The sequence below is a fragment of the Chiloscyllium plagiosum genome, unplaced genomic scaffold (genome assembly GCF_037043375.1).
Source record: "Chiloscyllium plagiosum isolate Xiang-an unplaced genomic scaffold, Cpla_swu_hap1 HiC_scaffold_18, whole genome shotgun sequence".
Taxonomy (NCBI): Eukaryota; Metazoa; Chordata; class Chondrichthyes; order Orectolobiformes; family Hemiscylliidae; genus Chiloscyllium; species Chiloscyllium plagiosum.
In genome coordinates this window covers 70,125,611-70,143,884 of record NW_028270156.1, presented here as the reverse complement: position 1 = coordinate 70,143,884, position 18,274 = coordinate 70,125,611, and the positions used below count along the sequence as shown (strand labels likewise).

Here is an 18,274-nt window from a genome sequence, read left to right as displayed (position 1 = left end):
CTTTAAAATTAACGTGGGTGGATGCTAGCCATCAACTGTTTGATTGTTTAACAAAGAAAATAAAAGCAAAGGTTAAGCTTACCAGACCACAGGACTGCTCTTTCATTAGATGGAGATGACTGGTGGTAGTTTAACCTTACTGTCACCATGTCTCAGGTGAGGGGATAGGATGAGAAAGACAGTCCTTCATGGTAACCTCAAAGGTGCAAGAATTGAACTCACACTGTTATACCAAGTAGGAGCAAATTAATTGTTGCCTAGAGGAGGGGAATCCCACATTACATGAAGGCTTTTGATTTAATTTGTGTTAAAGTTTTAGTTGTATAAATATTAACTCTTTATTTAAATGGAGAGAAGAGAATATGTTCATTGTTTCATTTTATGGTGTTGATCAACATAATCTAGTGATTTCATTTGAATCTGTAGAAATACAAGCTGTGGTTGTTGAACTGTGGAGGTGGCTGATCATAATGAATAATACAATAATACAAATAAGTATAAATATAAAGCTGTGTGTAAAGATGAAGGACAAAACTGGAGCCAACCACTTTCTCAGTTATGATATCAGCTGTGTAATTGCACATGTAATCCTGATGTGGAGGTGCTGATGTTGGACTGGAATGGACAAGGTCAGATGGCACACAACAACAGGTTATAGTTCAAAAGGTTTATTTGAAATCGCAAGCTTTCAGAGCACTGCTCCTTCATCAGGTGGAGTGAAGAGAAACACACAGGCACAGAATTTATATGCAGAGAGATAAACGATGGTATAAATAGTGTAAGTGACTGAATAACAAGTCTGCAGGTAATCAAAAGTGTCAGATGGTATGAATAAAGTATGAACAGCTGAATAGCAATGGAAGGGATCACCTATGATGCAATTAATTGAGGCAGGGAGAGAATTACAAAAAATTAAAAATAAGATGGTGCTGGAGACAAACCAAATGGCTGGAATAATATGATAGGTATAAGAGTCACATGCCGAGGGTCTAACCAAAGTAACAAGTAATCCAAAACTGTACAAACTAATGCAGATAGAGAGACCATTGCAAGTTATCAAGGTGATGGTGTCAAAACAAATTAGTAAGGAAGATTTTACAAACACAGAACAGTATGGTGGGGTTTCATGTAGCACGATATGAACCCAAGATCATGGTTGAGGCCACCTTCATGGGTATGAACCTTGGCTATCAGTTTCTACTTGCGATTCTGCATTGTGGTGTATCTGAAAGGCCACTTTGGAGGACATTTACCTGAAGATCAGAGGCTGAATGTCCTTGACCACCGAAGTGTTCCCTTACATGGGAGGGAATATTCCTGTCTAGCAATTGTTGCGCAGGATCCATTCATCCGTTGTCCTAGCATCTGTATGGTCTCACCAATATACCATTCCTCAAGGCGTCCTTATTTGCAGCATATGTGATAGACAACATTGACCGAGTCACGTGTATCTGCCATGTATGTGATGGGTGGTGTTCCCATGTGTGATGGTAATATCCACGATGATCTGGCATGTCTTGCAGAGGTTGCGATGGCAGGATTGTGTGGTGTTGTTGTCAATGTTATCCTGAAGGCTAAGTAGTTTGTTGCAAACAGTGGCCTGTTTAAGGTTTGGCAGCGAGACGTGGAGGCGTAGGGATGATCTTGGCGAGTGTTTCTTCATTATCATCAATGACATGTTGAAGACAGAGAAATGGCATAGTTTCTCTGCTCCGGGGAAGTACTGGGTGACAAAGGTTACTCTATCGGTCTTGTCTCATGGCTGTCTTCTGCAGTTGTTGCACTTTTTTGCTGTGACATATCAAAACTGGCGATCGATGAGTTGAGAATCCTATCCCATTCTTATGAGGGCGTCTTTCATCATCTTTAGGTATCCATCACGTTCCGTCTCGACTGAGCAGATCGTATGTATGCGCAGGGCTTGTCCATAGGGGATGGCTTCTTCAACATATTGTTTTTCAGACAGTGGCCTGTGACCAATGGAGTGCCACAAGGATCGGTGCTGTGTCCAATGCGTTTCAACATTTATACAAATGATTTGGATGTGAGTATAAGAGGTATAGTTGGTAAGTTTGCAGATGACACCAAAATTGGAAGTGTAGTGGACAGCGAAGAAGGTTACCTCAGATTACAACGGGATCTTGATCAGATGGGCCAATGGGCTGAGAAGTGGCAGATAAATGCGAGGTGCTGCATTTTGGGAAAGCAAATCTTAACAGGACTTATACTCTTAATGGTAAGGTCCCAGGGAGTGTTGCTGAACAAAGAGACCTTGGAGTGCAGGTTCATACTCCTTGAAAGTGGAGTCACAGGTAGATAGGATAGTGAAGAAGGCATTTGGTATGCTTTCCTTTATTGAGTACAGGAGTTAGGAGGTCATGTTGCGACTGTACAGGATATTGGTTAGGCCACTGTTGGAATATTGCATGCAATTCTGGTTCCTTCCTATTGGAAAGATGTTGTGAAACTTGAAAGGGTTCAGAAAAGATTTACAAGGATGTTGCCAGGGTTGGTGGATCTGAGCTACAGGGAGAGGCTGAACAGGCTGGGGCTGTTTTCCCTGGAGCGTCGGAGGCTGAGAGGTGACCTTATAGACGTTTCTAAAATCATGAGGGGCATGAATAGGATAAAAAGACAAAGTCTCTTCCTTGGGGTGGGGGAGTCCAGAACTAGAGGGCATTGGTTTAAGGTGAGAGGGGAAAAATATAAAAGAGACTAAAGCGGCAACTTTCTCACGCAGAGGGTGGTACGCGTATAGAATGAGCCGCCAGAGGAAGTGTTGGAGGCTGGTACAATTGCAATATTTCAAAGACATCTGGATGGTTATATGAATAAGAAAGGTTTGGAGGGATATGGGCTGGGTGCTGGCAGGTGGGACTAGATTGGGTTAGGATATCTGGTAGGCATAGACAAATTGGATCGAAGGGTCTGTTTCCATGCTGTACATCTCTTTGACTCTATTTTTAGGGTCAAAACTAGAGAGGTGCAACATCATGAGGCCATCCGTGAGCTTATGGTAGAGTGAGGTACTGAGGTATCTGACCTTGATAGAGATGCATGTGCCCAAGAATGAGACTGATTCTGAAGTGTCGGCCATGGTAATCTGATGATGGAATGAAACTTGTTGATATCATTATGTAGTCATATCAGTGATTCCTCGTCATGAGTCAAAAGGAAGAAAATGTTGATTTATCTGGTGACAGCGTTGGTTGGAAGTCCAGTGCAGCAAATAAGTCTTGCTCAAAGTTGTGCTTGAAAATGTGGGTGTATTGGAGTGCAAATTTGGTCCCCATGGCTGTTTCATGTGTGGATGAGCTAGTTGTCCAAGGTGAAGACGTGGTTGAGGATGAGGCGGATGAGTTGTAGGATGGCGTCTGGAAATTGGCAGATGTTGGTGTTTAGTACTGAAGCTGTTACAGCAATGCCGTCATCGTGGGGAATGCTGGTATAGAGTGCCAAAACATCCATTGAAACAACGAGTGTTCCTGTTTCAACTGATCTGTGGGTGCTGAGTTTCTGTAAGAACTCTGTAGTGTCACGAAAGAGCCTGGGAGTTCCTTGTACAAGGAGTTTCAAGATGTCCTCAACATAGCTAGAAAGGTTCTCTCACAGGGTCCCATTGCCTGATACAATGGGACATCCAGGTGTGTTGGATTTGTGTATCTTTGCAAGGCAGTAGACGTCTCCAATGTGAGAAGTACGCAAGATGAAAGTGCATAGGATACTGTGAAGGTCTGGATCAAAGGTCTTGATCAGTCTGTTGAGTTGATGGGTGTGTTCTTTGGTCAGATCAGCAGGTTCTGCAGTGTTCTTGGCTGTTCAGTTGTCAGTATGCTTCTTTGCAGTAGACCTTTCTATTCTGTATGGCAATGGCTCCTCATTTGCCTGATGTTTGATGACAATGTTGTGGTTGGTCTTGAGAGCGTGGCTGGCATTGCGTTGTGCTTGGGTGACATTCTGTACTACCTTGTGAATGCAGCTGATGGACCTGGCGTTAACGCATCCACTGATGGCTTGAGTCTTGAGCAGTGGCCTTCCAGAGTCGTCCAATTCAATTCTTTCTGCTATGATCACTGCACTGTGGATCTGCATGTAATCCTGCATTAAGGATCTTTCAAAACTGAATGACAAATTGTGAAAAGTGAGAAAACTTGAGGGATAGTGTGAATAAGCAAAGCTGGTGGGAGACTGAGGACAAAGGAAGGGAGAAGGGCATCAAAGAACATAAGAACAAAAAAAATCAATATAGACAAAATATAAGAGGCAGGAATAGAGTGGATCATGAGATGTTCCCTCGATATTCATCATATGTATAAGTATCAGCTTGGTTCAGTTGGGAGCATGCTCACCTGTCAGTTGAAGACCATAGTAAGATGATAAGAATAGTATCAGAACTAGGCCATTCAGCTCCTTGAGTCGATAGAATCATGGCTGATCTAATATTCCTCACATCCACTATCCCGCCTTTTCCCTGTAGCCTTTGATCTCCCCTACTAATCAAGAAGTTATCTCAGCTTTAAATATAAACAAGGACTCTGTCCCCACAGCTCTCTGACAAGGAGTTCCAAAGACACTCAACCTTCAGTGAGAAGAAGTTCCTCTTCACCTCAATCTTAAAATGAAACATTTATTCTGAGACGTTGCCCCCTGGTCCTCGAGTCTCCCAGACAAACGCCTTAAAAATGAAATATTGGCATTTTTCCACATTATACTCCAAATGCTTACTTTTTTTCCCAAGTACTTAAACTATCAGTATATCACTAAGTTGTTTCTGTCTCTTGCACAACTTGCCTTTCCACCTATTTTTATGTTGTTTGTAAATTTGTCTCCAATACATTCACTTCCTTCCGCCAAATCATTAATATGTATTGTAAACATGTGTAGTCTCAGCACTGTCCCCTGCAGAACACACTGGTCACATGTTGCCAATGTATAAAAGAACCCCTTATCCCTATTTGTTGTTTCCTGCTCAAGCCAAATTTCTATCCAGGCCATTATACTCCTAGCACCATGTGTTTCTCTTACCTTATGATGTAACTTTATGAGGTATCTTGTCAAACAACCTTTGGAAGTCCAAATGCAACATGTATACTTGTCGGCCCGGTTCCCCTCTCAGTCGAAGCAAAACACTCAGAGACCCAATATAGTTTTACCTCCATTGTCTTTATTCGGAGCCCTGAAGGGAGAGAGAATGATCACCCACCTGCACAGAGACATGAGTTCATGGTCTTCTCTCGAACAACAGTTTCTCAATTAACTATATAGTCATTTTACAGGGAGGAGCATCCAAATAAGGCAACATACATGTTAATTGGGTGACTGTTAAAATCAATAAGTATCAACAGTAAAGATTAAGCCATCTGCGGTTACGCAATGAATAATTGACTTTACATAATGAATACTTTTCACCTTGTTTACTGACGTTACATACTGAATGCTACCTCATCTTGTTAAATGGCTCTACATAACGAATGATTTTCCACCTTGTTAACCCATTACCCTTGCCTCCAGCACCCCTGTGTTAACTGTAAGTTCTTGTCTGATCTGAGGCATGCTCAGCTGAACTTCTTGTTTCACAAAACTCAGAACTTAACTCTTTCTCTCTGCCTGCTTATACCCTATACACATTCTCATTCTGGTTCCCCTCTATCCATTCTGGTTGAGGCTTCCTTGAAAAACTCTAATAAGTTAGTCAAACATGATTTCCCTTTCATGAATGAATATTAACTCTGCTTGATGAGATGATGATTTTCCAAATGTTCAGCTGTTACTTCCTTAATAATTGATTCCATTACTTTTCCAATAATAGATATTAGACTAATTGGCCTATAGTTAACCAGCTTTTGCCTTTCTCCCTTTTTGAGTAGGGGTGTCACATTAGCATTTTTCCAATCCTTCCGTAATTCTCCAGAATCCAAGGGTTTTTGGAAGTTACAACCAATGTATCCACTACCTTGCATCTAGTACAACACTTGAGATATCTCTCTCCTTTCTATCTCTGAGAACCACGTGCATTAAGTGCGAAATTGATAAGTGGTTAAAAGTGTGTTGGCACTAGAATGGAAGCCATCAGGGCCAGAGGGATTATCTGCCTTTAGCCCGATTAGCCCTGTTTGTCTAATACTACTTCTTTAGTGACAGAGGTGGTACTTAATTTCCCAGTGATATTCTTTAGTATTGATGGAATGTTCAAAGTATCTTCCACCATAAAGACTGTTGCAAAGTATCTGTTTAACTTCTCTGCCCCTATTTCCTTACTCCCTATAGTCATCTCCCCAGATTCATTTTCTAAGGTTTCAGTTTTCAAGCCTCCCTCCAGCAACTGAATGTGTATGCTGACAGGGAACTGGAATACTGAGGGAGCACAGCATTAATTTTCCTTAAACACATGCTTTGACTGACTATTCAATGAATCTTAAAAATCCTAGGGAGTACTTGATGAACGACAGGGAGTTCTCCCAATTTCTTGGCCAACGTTCATCCCTCAAGCAATGCAATCCAAAAAAGGAATGAACTGTTCATTCACCTACGCACATGATAGTGATGATTGTATTGCAAAGCAATGAATTATATATGAATCACTCAGATCTTTCAGTGAAATATGATGAAGCATTGTGTAAATGAAGGTCCCTTTACTGAGCTGTGCCTTTTCTGCTAACAGTAAAGGTATACTTCTCATCCTGCCAGTTGGATTCAATTCTAGTTCAATATCAATGAATCCAAAATTATATTTTGTGGGAATCTGTGTGTAAGGGCACTAATCAATGCTAGTACTTTTGAATTATTTTACAGGACTGCCAACACACTTTTAACCACTTATCAATTTCGCACTTAATGCACGTGGTTCTCAGAGATAGAAAGGAGAGAGATATCTCAAGTGTTGGCAAGATTGACTTTTCTGATTGAAGTTGGAGAGTTTTTTTATCGCTGTGACACAGAAAAATGATGTTTAATCACTAAAGGGGCAAGATTTCCATTTATAAAGGACAGGTTTGTGATTCAGTTGCACAAGTACACAGAGTCTGTCATGTACTCATATTATGATGATCACAGTGAATAAAGCACTAACTTCTACTAGTCCCAGTTCCTATCCAAACAATATGCACTTGATCTCAAAGCAAAATGATCTGGATGTGAGATTGTTTCTTACATTTCTGCTAACAAGTGTATAAGAAATCATCTTTTCCCAGTTTTCCAAAACAAAAGTTGCTCCTCGGCTGGGACCCCACCATCGTTCTTTGGTGACTGAAGTTAGACTATCCCCGTTCCCCTTTTGTCCTCCAGTGTTCATTTCCATTTAGGGAATAAATTACTCTTTCAAAGGTATGAACTTTTTAAATATCCTTTACAGTATGTTTCATAGGATACAAAAGGGCGTGTATATATAAAAATGAAATAACATTGGGATATCCCTAGTGTCTTGTACCTATGAGGTCAAAAGCTGAAAGCTAAGCTGGGTGTGTTTGGACTTCTTTATGACTTATCTCCTTTCCTCTTCCTTAGAATCGACCTCCGATTGACCTGAAGGGTGCCATGCTGGAGATGGTGGAACGATTGAAGATGAAAAGCTCAGACCCCAATGTATGTGCCTACTCCTCTGTATCAATACTCTATTCTCTTTTTAGAGATAGTTTCTTGCACTTGAGCTAACATGAGACACCATTCTTAAAATAACGTTAGGCAAACAGGTGATATCTCGTAGACAATTTGTAGCTAAACAACAGGTTCTCTTGATGTCCTGGCTAATATTTCTCCATTGGTCAACACCATCAAAAAAAGTTTATCTGGCTATTTATTTCCTTACTGGTTGTGGAACCTTCTAATGTGTTACATTCTGACTAAATAATAACACTGATACTGTTTCAACATTGTATGATTCAGTGTGATGTGTTCTTAGAAAATTCACCGTACATATAGATCTTTGAGATAAATAAATACAGCAGTTGTGATCTTGTAGTTCATTTTAAGTTTCAGTCAAGAATAGAGTTCATACACTATCCCTGCTTCACAATTTCATGTCAAGTCTGACCCAGTGGTAATACTGTCGCCTCTAATTAGAGGTTGATCATTTCCTGTTCAACTGCAGTGAATTGAACATATAATCTCAGTTGGCTCTTCAGTACAATCCGAAGTGCCATCTTTCAGATAAGATTTTTTTAAAAACTGACCTGCCACCAGACCTCTGCTGGATGTAAAAGATCCCATCGCACTATTCAAAGCAGAGGAAAGGAGTTGTCACCCGTATTCTGGTCAATATTTACTGTTTGAACCACACCAAGAAACAAATTATCTCGTCATCATCAGATTGATAACTTTGCTTTGTTGAAACTGGCTTTGTACTTCCTACATTGCAATAGTGACTACAATTCAAAAGTACTTAACTGGTTGTAAAGTTTTTTGAGATGTCCTGAGGTCATAAAACAACAATAATTAAAGTAACATAAAATGTTCCAAGGCACATCACAGCAACATTTTAAACCAAAACATGACGCTGAGTGACATAAAAAGATTTTAGGTCGAAAAGGTTGGTCAAGGGGTTGGGTTCTAAGGAGCAACTTAAAGGAAAAAAGTGAGGTAAAGATGCAGACAAGTGTAGAGAGGAAATTCCAGAGTCTAGGAGTGAGGTAATTGAAGGTATGGTCAGTAATGCTGGAGTGATTAAAATTGGATAGAATTAGACAGCACAGATACCTTGGAGGATTGTGAAGCTGGAGGTGATTTCAGAACTCGTGTGCGGTGAAGCCAAGGTGGAATTTGAAAACAAGGATGAGGATTTTAAAATCAAGACATTGTTTGATCAGGAGCCAGTGTGGTCAGGGATAGGTGAAGTGGCCAAGCGTGTACACACAGTCACACACCACCAGAAGAAATAGGGGCAGAATTAGACCATTCGGTCCATCAATCCTGCTTTGCCATTCAATTACGTCTGTTGCGTTTCTTAACCCCCATTCTCCTTCCTTCTCCCCACAACCCATGATCCTCTTACTAATCAAGAAATTATTCATTTTTGTCATAAGTACACATAGTGACCTCCCTTCCAATCACCCTTCCTGGTAGGGGTTTTTCCTACTGATTCAACCCATTCAATTGTTTGACCTTCCTGCCACCTCAGAGACTAAGGTTTGGGCTGTAAGACCCAGAGTTGACTTTTCTGTAATGGTCAATTAACCGTTAAGGGCCCCATCCCTCAAAGGTCTGATTAACTGTGTTCCTGGTACCTTTTTCACTCAAAATAGGGTGGCCTACCAGCTGGATTATGTGTGTGGAGAGGCCTTGATCTGTCCAATCTGGGGTAATTATTGACATAAATTTTGAAAATCACCTCCTTGTCGCTGCCTCTGTTCCCTCCTACCTCATAAACCCTAGCCTATGACCAAACATCCCCACTTCACCCACCCATCCACCCCAAAAGTCACTTGCATTCCTGTTCCTTCTGGTCTTCAGTGCTGTTGTGCAGCTCGCTTTCTTATTTGTGTCTCGCTCATAAAGATGTCCTCTCTGCACATTTAAAAGAAAGGGAAAATCCTGCCCTTTGTTTCAGTGGAGCTTTGTCACTTTATTTGGCAGTTCTCATAACTCATGAATACTTCTGTGTTCTAAATTCAGGGATTAGGGTTAACCTTAACATTAACCCATCCAAGTGAATATTGGTTTTCAGCAGCCACCGTGTTAAGACTTTTGATAATTTCAATTTGATCAGTTCTCATCACTTTTAAACAGTATGGAGTTTAATTTTTTCAAATCTGTCCTGCAAGACTATCTTGTCAGCCCAGGAACCTATCTACTAAACCTTTGTTGCACTCCTCCTAGGCTGCCCTTGTATAAGGGAGCAAACTGTGCATTATACTTTGGGTGTGGTTTTGTAAAACTCTGGTTCCAATTCTATTCTTAGGGTGGAAAATTGTCAGAGGAGGTGGTGGGAGAAAAGTTGGTGGCCAGCTGAGTAACCAGTTGGAAGCCTCCCCCTACCCCCCTCTCCCCCTATCCATCTATCCATAACATATTACAGACAGGCTAAGTTGAAGCAAATTGGGACTTCAACCTCTCGAACTCCAAAACAATCCCATGCTTTAGGCATGATTTTCTAAATTTTACTCAAAATATTTGTTTTATGTCTCTGCCCTTTCCTTATTTCCCTTGTTATAATTTCAGTTGCCTGTGCACCTCATGAATCCATGTTTACTTTCACATATCTTTCTAGATACATATGTATGGGAACAAGGACAATCTGTTTTTGTATCTCTTGTGATTATATTCTTTCTTTTCAATTTCTTAGTCTTTCTTTGCTCAACTCTAAAATCTTTCCCATCTTTAGGCTTTTGTTAACGTCGTAAACTTATTGATTTGATGTCATATTATCTTTAATTCTCATGAGCTGCAGTTGGACCACTCTGTATGTGGGGGATTAATAACATAAAAGCCACTAGGCTAAAAGAAGGCTCCTTCAGACTCTGATAATCAAGTTGAGATTTGAACCCAGACAATTGTTTTAATTTTTGTGCTTTTAGGATAGACATTTATTGTCATCAGTTAAGTATTTCAAATTTACATTTTTAATTGCTCCTTTCTAATAATCAGTTTGCTTTTCAACTTCTTATTGCATATATTCCACAACACTCCTTGAAGTCAGTAATGTTGTATTTCCCACCCACTTTCTCAATGCTATCTGATATGCTGCCATTGTTGAGCCACTTGCTGTGCTCTGTGCTCATAGTAGCTTCAAGATCTATAATTTCTCACAGTTGTGTAGGAATTAGCTCCTTCATTCCAGAAATTGTATTTGTCAGATGGCCTAAACCAGGAATCTGCCACTTCTCCACTGCTTAATTATTCCTCTAGTTGTTCAGCATCAGCCGGTCAGCACTGAGGAGAGCTGCAGATTCTATTTTTTGTATCCAATGCATTCTACTCCTATAACAAGCACGGCTAAATGAGGCAATGAGACAGAAAACAGATTAAATGTGATGTAAAACTTCCTTGACACTGCCTTATCAGAGGTTCCCACAGCAAATATAGCATGTGTTGGATAAAAGACAAAGCTTCCTTGAATCTGCATAATCAAATATTCCCAAGTTATTGCATAATAAAATTCCAATGTAGAGATCTCCATACCATGATAATATTCCTTAGGCCCGGTCTCCTGGCTGAATACCTTCCCATCCCATCACTGCAATGAGCCTAAGCCTTGTTGAAAGGTGCTGAGACTACCCAAAGTCATGGCAACTATTTTATCTACCTTTTGCTATTACTGAAACTTTGCATTATCGTGCTCTCTCTTAATTGTGTGTAATCTTAGGCAGGTGGTGGGCACTAATTGGGGATTCACTTGTGCCATCTTAAGTAAATATTTGCTTATAATCTGTAAATGTGTAAAGGAATGCTTATGTAATTGTATAAAACCGTATATCCAGTTTTAACGTCCGCCAACTGGCTTTCTAAAATATAAGGAAAAAATGGTTGCCAAAAGATGAAGAAAACTAAGAAAAAATAAATTCAAATGAGAAATTATGATTCTAGAGTGACAGAAAGCAAATATAAATTGTTGGACTATGATTACCCTCCAATGTTCTTAAAGTCTGAAGTACCTCATCAGAACAAGGAAGTCGAAATATGGATATGACTCCCATCCCTAATCTTATGAATAAATGTAAATTTAGTTAATATTTTGCAGTAAGGTTCAGGTCTTGGACTTCAACAATTTACAATCGAATACATGATTGGTAAGCAGGGACAGAGTGTATCACAACAAAATTCATGAATGATTCTAAAATAGGTGGGAAATGCAGGCTATAATGAGGAGATAAAAGTTTGCAGATGGATTTTGATAGGTTAGGAGAATGGGCCAGAATCTGGCAGAAAGAGTTTAATGTGGATAAGGGCGAGGTTGTTCATTTTGGCCAGAAAAATAAAAGGACAAATTATTACTTAAATGGGAAGCAGATACAGTGCGGAGAGATCTGGACGTCTCTGTACAAGAAAGTTTGTCTCCAACAACAGTGGACTTCACCAGTTTCCTCTTTTCCCTTCCCCCTACCATACCCCAGTTCCAACTTTCCACCTCAACAATATCCTCATGACCTGTCCCACCTATCAATCTTCCTTCCCACCCATCCACTCCACCCTCCTTTCTAACCTATCACCTTCACCCCCACCTCCATCCACCTATTGCACTCTCAGCTACCTTCTCCCCAGCTCACCCCCCTCCCATTTCTCTCTCCACCTCCAAGGCTTCCAGCCTCTTTACTGATGAAGGACTATTGCCTGAAACATTGATTTTCCTGCTCCTCAGATGCTGCCTGACCTGCTGTGCTTTTCCAGCACCACTCTAATCTTGACTCTAATCTCCAGCATCCACAGTACCCGCCTCCGCATGGTCTCCAACAACAGCCTATAATAAGAAAGGCAGTTGGAATCCTAGCATTTATGCACTGTCTGGATTATAAAAGTAAAAAAAGTGTTGTTGCAATGATATCAGATGTTGGTGGGACTATACCTGGAGTCCTGTGTTCAGTTTTGGTCTCCTTACTTGTGGCACTTGAGGCAGTTCAGAAGAGGTTTACAAGGTTGATTTTGGGTATGAAAGGAGCAGTTGAATAGCTTGGGCTTGCAGCTGCTGGGGTTCAGAAGAATGAGAGGGGCATCTGATTGAGATACATAAAATGCTAAAGAGGATTGATAAGGTGAACATTGAATAGGTGTTCCTTCTTGTGCGACAGTCTTGAATAAGAGGTCATAGGTTATAGAATAAGAGGAGCTATGTTCAAAACGGAGATGAGACAAAACTACTTCTCAAAAGGGTGTGAATCTGTGGAACTCCCTGCCCAAGGGTGCAGTGGAGGCAAAATAAATCAACAGATTCAAGAAGGCAATAGATGGTGTTTCTGATGAAAAGTGGGATAAAGGGCTATGGGGAGTTGGCAGGAGGGTGGAATTGATACCAGGATAAAATCAGTCATCAACATGTTAAATGGCGGTGTGGGCTCGAATTGCCTACTCCAACTCCCAATTCCTATGTTCACATGTGTAACGAAAGCAGAGATAACATTTTAGTTTTGATTTAGATTTGTTCTTGTGGGCTTGATATTTGAAAATCAGGAGGCCTGTCTGTCAATGTGTGTTTTTTAACGAGGTTTTCTAACCTTTGAAATGAAGAGACGGGGGTAATAGTTTAGTGCATAAAAACTAGGTAGCAAAATAAATTGTTGTTAACTCGCAACAGGGGTCCAAATACACACACACAAGTCTAGAAGCAAGTCAATTAGTCAGTGTTTGTGTGTGTACAAACAGAGAGTGGATGTAAAACTTCATGTTAAGAAATCCTGCAAGGCTATTGGAACTGAAGTTTAAGGAACTCCTGTTTACTGTTTATTTTAATCTAATCATGAATTTAGTTTGCAGTTTATTTCAGGGGTTTCAGGGAGCAATCCTAATTCAAGAAAAAGTGTCGCGTCAATGTGCAGAAATTCATCAGAAGGAAACTGCCTGCAGAGTTGCCATCTGAACAGGAAGCCTTAATGTGGAAATTGTTGTAAATCTTTGCTGAGGGTTTGGTGTTTGTAATGACACAGCTGGGATAGAAGCTATAGTGTCAGTTGAAATAAAGGCAAACTATTGCAAATGCTTGAAATCTGAAACAAGCACAGAGTGAGAAACACAGCAGGTCCGGTAGCATCTGTGGAGAAAGAAGAACAAGGTTAACCTTCTGAGTCTGATAGAAGTCTTTGTCTGAATTAGTTTTAACCCTTTCTGATGTTTGTAAGGAGATATTTCCAACCTATTCCGCTTAGTGTCATATAGTTCACACTTTTCTCTTGTTTAAATAATGTTGTATGCTTTATGTTGAAGGCATTCTGGGAGACTATTATGAACAGATCAGTAACTGACTTTCACAGGTTAAAAAAGTAGGATCTGTCAAGGCAGGTTTCATACTGGAATTTGATTTGTCCATCAGGTGGGATCACAGTACTTAGCAAAGAGGAACAAGATATGGTTTTGGTGTTGTCACTTTCTCCAAAAAGTGAAATACTTTGTAAAATAAATGACAGTTGGATAGTGAAGAAGAATTAGTTTTTATGGACGAAATTTGCAGGAAATAATATTTGTTTATTATAATGAAGCATGGTCAGACCTTGATAGATTCCCGAGAACAGATAATCATTCCACGAAGAGATATATCATGGATGTTTTGAAGGATCGATAAAATTCAGTTTAGATATCCATGGATCAGTACTGCCTTTAAATTGCCGGATGGTGCTGAGGTACCTTACATGGGAAAGGATCCTAACCTGACTGCTGTTCAGTTCTTGAAGAGGGTGGATTCTGTTGGATGAGATATTTGCTGTTTTGAAATTGTTCCTGTGGAAGCTAACATCCCCTTCAGCTTTTGTGGAACAGATTAAACATTCTGGATTACCATCAGGAGTAGAGAACACAGTGATTGCCAGATTTCAAAATAGCCCAGACATTAGACAGAAACATCAATATAGCAGAGGGACAAAAGATAGGCAGAATAACAGATCTGGCTTTTCCAGCAATAAGACAGAATTGGAAAGTATTAACAGGCAAATGAATCCCAGGAACATCTGAAGAACAGAACAGATGATTTAGTGTGACTCAGAGTTTATTGTGCGATGAAATGCCGAAAGTGGAGAGGCAGGGTCTTGAAAATGACACCAACGTTCTGAGGAGTAGTTTAAAGATATTGTTGAATCCAAGGAAATTTTTACTTGTCACAGAGAATTATGATCATGTATGAGTCAGTCATTGACTCATTTGCCTCAGTTTGATTGTACTGGATTAAACTGGTTAAAAGTGTTATCTACACACGCAAGTAAACAGGATTGGTTTAAAGTAAAGGAGTATTTGCTTTACATTTGGGGATGGCAACACATTGAGTTAACAAAAGCAAGTTATGATTGCATATAAAATAGCTGGAGTAAGCCATTTACAAATAGTGATGTCGGGCTGAATCCTTTGGCACTGTTACTTTCTGAGTTTCATGAGTGGTTTTTCTCTCCATGAGGCTGAGCAAGTTTTCTCACACTATCATCTCAAACCTGCCTCATTAGCTATCCACCATCCCCTTATGGCACCCCTTTTGTGAAATGCTGTCCTACTTGCTATGGCTGGGATATATTGGCTCCTATGCCATCTTCGAACCCCAGCCATGGACCTGTTCATGTGGTAGTAGTCTGGAATTGTCCTTCATCCTTGATATAACTGCGCAGCAGCTGTAACTAAAGCATCTGACTGTATAGAAACGGCAAAGCTGACATCTTCTTGCACTCATACATTCCTATACCTGTTGCTGTTTAAGCACCAGGCCCCTCAGCTTAGCTGGCCTTAGCCACATCTTTAAGTCACTGCTGTTTTTTCCCATGGCCGACTCCAGCCCAGCATCTCATCATTGTTCAAATTGGGACAATCACATACAAAGAAACTTTCAGTTGCCTTATTTGCAAACATCTAAACCAAACAGAAATCAAATAAACAGAAGCAGCATTTGTCTCAGAAATAAGCTACCTGTAGTTCAACAGTCTTACAATCAGTGAATGATCATTGCACCCAGCTACTAGGAAAGTACAGTGCATTCTATATGGAATATGCTAAAGTGGCAGACCTGACTGGTCCAGGCAATGGAACCTCATCATCAGCCAGCTTATCATCTGCTCCACAATGGCGCTGGATGATAATGTTTCAGTCAGCAGCTTGTGGAAACATCAGCTACGATCACAGTGGGTAATCCTTGTCTTCCAGTAAAGACCATTGTAAAACATCTGGATCCTCCCTCATAGCCAGAACACAAATGTTCTCAAGGATATAGGCATTCTGCCAACCCCAGGACACCAGGCACAAATGTGTATGAAGTGAAGCCAATAATCACTTGCACATTGAAAGAATTCTATTCTGTTGATGAAGTGATCACAAGCATCATTAAAAACAAAGGTATCTCTGGGTCACAATGCACATGGCTAATGCAAGATCTCACACAGTGCCCTGGGACATTCAATTGGTTCCCTCTCAATCTGTACAGTAAGCATAATACAAGACTGTCTTATATGTAAAGGTACCTTTTTCAATGATGCCTATCATTGCATCCATTTCACCAAGATATCTGTCTGCAATAGGCAAGGACCAGCAACATAGTCAACATTGCTCGTGACCAGCATTTCACTCCACACACTTGTACACTGCATACTTTTCACATGCACAATGATCTGAATGAAAATGATTTCAGTGATTTGGACATGATATGGCAGTTATGTTTAAAAATCAGTTGATCCATGGTTTACTCTGTCAGGACAATTTTGTGGTGTTGTGATCCCAGTTAATGATATTACTGAACAAAGACTAAAGGCTGATTTGAAATCTGGCTTGACAGATCATATTTTATTTTGTTTTAGTTTTCGTGAGCTTTTTGCTGAAACATAGGAATGTAATGTTGCTGATTGAAGTTAAACAATAAAACTAAAGTTTTTTCTCAGCAAATGGCATTGAGGTAAAATACTGTCTAATAAACTTTTAAGGATTTTGAAACATATAATAGAAATTTAACCCCACAATCCCAAAACACCCTTTTACGAATCCCAAAACTATCCCATCCACATCACCAAAGTACAGTACTCACTCCAAAAAAATTCTAATACTTACGTAAATCATGACTTCAACTTCCATTCTGGAAAATCTGAAAGCTTTTTTCCTGGAGCTATTAAACATTTGCGTTTTTATGTTCATGGCTTCAAATAACCTCATCAGAGTTTAATCAAAACACTTATATCTAGAATTGTCACGGAACTTAATGTCCTAATTTAGTTTAACTGTCTTCTCCCCTTCTCTGGAGAACTTCTTTATACATACATCTTCTGCAAGAACTTCACAAAACTGCCCCCAAACTGGAAAAAAAATCTTTTTTCCAAGCTGCAGGTATTTATCTTATTTCCAGAATTTCGAACAGAAACCTTGATGCAAAATAGTTTACCTTGTTTTGTTTGGTTGTAAGCAGTCCTAAGGTAAATAAGCCAATTTGGTCAGAAAGGTGCTCCATCAAGATGTCATAGAGTCAAAGAGATGTACAGACTCTTCGGTCCAACCTGTCCATGCAGACCAAATATCCCAACTCAATCTAGTCCCACCTGCCAGTACCCAGCCCATAATCCCTCCAAACCCTTCCTATTCATATACCCATCCAAATGCCTCTTAAATGTTGCAAATGCACCAGCCTCCACCAATTCCTCTAGCAGCTCATTCCATACACGTACCACCCTCTGTGAAAAAGTTGCCCCTTAGGTCTCTTTTATATCTTTCCCCTCTCACCCTAAACCTATGCCCTCTAGTTCTGGACTCCCTGAACCCAGGGAAAATACTATGCCTATTCACCCTATCCATGCCCCTCATAATTTTGTAAACCTCTATAAGGTCACCCCTCAGCCTCCGACGCTCCAGGGAAAATAGCCCCAGCCTGTTAAGCCTCTCTCTATATAGCTCAAATCCTCCAACCCTGGCAACATCCTTGTTAATCTTTTTTGAACTCTTTCAGGTTTCACAACATCTTTTTGATAGGAAGGAGACCAGAATTGCACACATTATTCCAACAGTGTCCTAACCAATGTCCTGTACAGCCGCAACATGACCTCCCAACTCCTGGACTCAATACTCTGACCAATAAAAGAAGGCATACCAAATGCCTTCTTCACTATCCTAACTACCTGCAACTCCACTTTCAAGGAGCTATGAACCTGCACTCCAAGGTGTCTTTGTTCAGCAACACTCCCTAGGACCTTACCATTAAGTGTATAAGTCCTGCTAAGATTTGCTTTCTCAAAATGCAGCACCTCGCATTTATCTGAATTAAACTCCATCTGCCACTTCTCAGCCCATTGGCCCCTCTGGTCCAGATCCTGTTGTAATCTGAGGTAACCCTCTTTGCTGTCCATTACACCTCCAATTTTGTTGTCATCAGCAAACTTACTAACTGTACCTCTTATGCTCGCATCCAAATCATTTATGTAAATGACAAAAAGTAGAGGACCCAGCACCGATCCTTGTGGCACTCCACTGGTCACAGGCCTCCAGTCTGAAAAACAACCCTCCACCACCACCCTCTCTGTCTTCTACCTTTGAGCTAGTTCACCATAGCCACAGGAATATCGACAATTTAACCATAGGCACAGAACAAAATCAGATTTGAAATAAAATATGTTAAAAATTTAAATCACACAATCTACATCACAATAACCTTTTAACAAAACCTTTTGTTTCATGTCATTTTTAGATA

At 40.3% G+C, this 18,274-nt stretch overlaps 1 protein-coding gene across 1 annotated transcript in view; it reads left to right on the top strand.

Annotated features, from left to right (window-relative positions):
* The window catches only part of trim44 (TRIM family member 44), a 114,589-nt gene that overhangs the window by 20,061 nt on the left and 76,254 nt on the right, over positions 1 to 18,274 (top strand). The window contains exon 2 of the mRNA XM_043706263.2: positions 7,504 to 7,581. Coding sequence (XP_043562198.2) covers positions 7,504 to 7,581 — 78 coding nt within the window. The remainder of the gene's footprint in view (positions 1 to 7,503; positions 7,582 to 18,274) is intronic.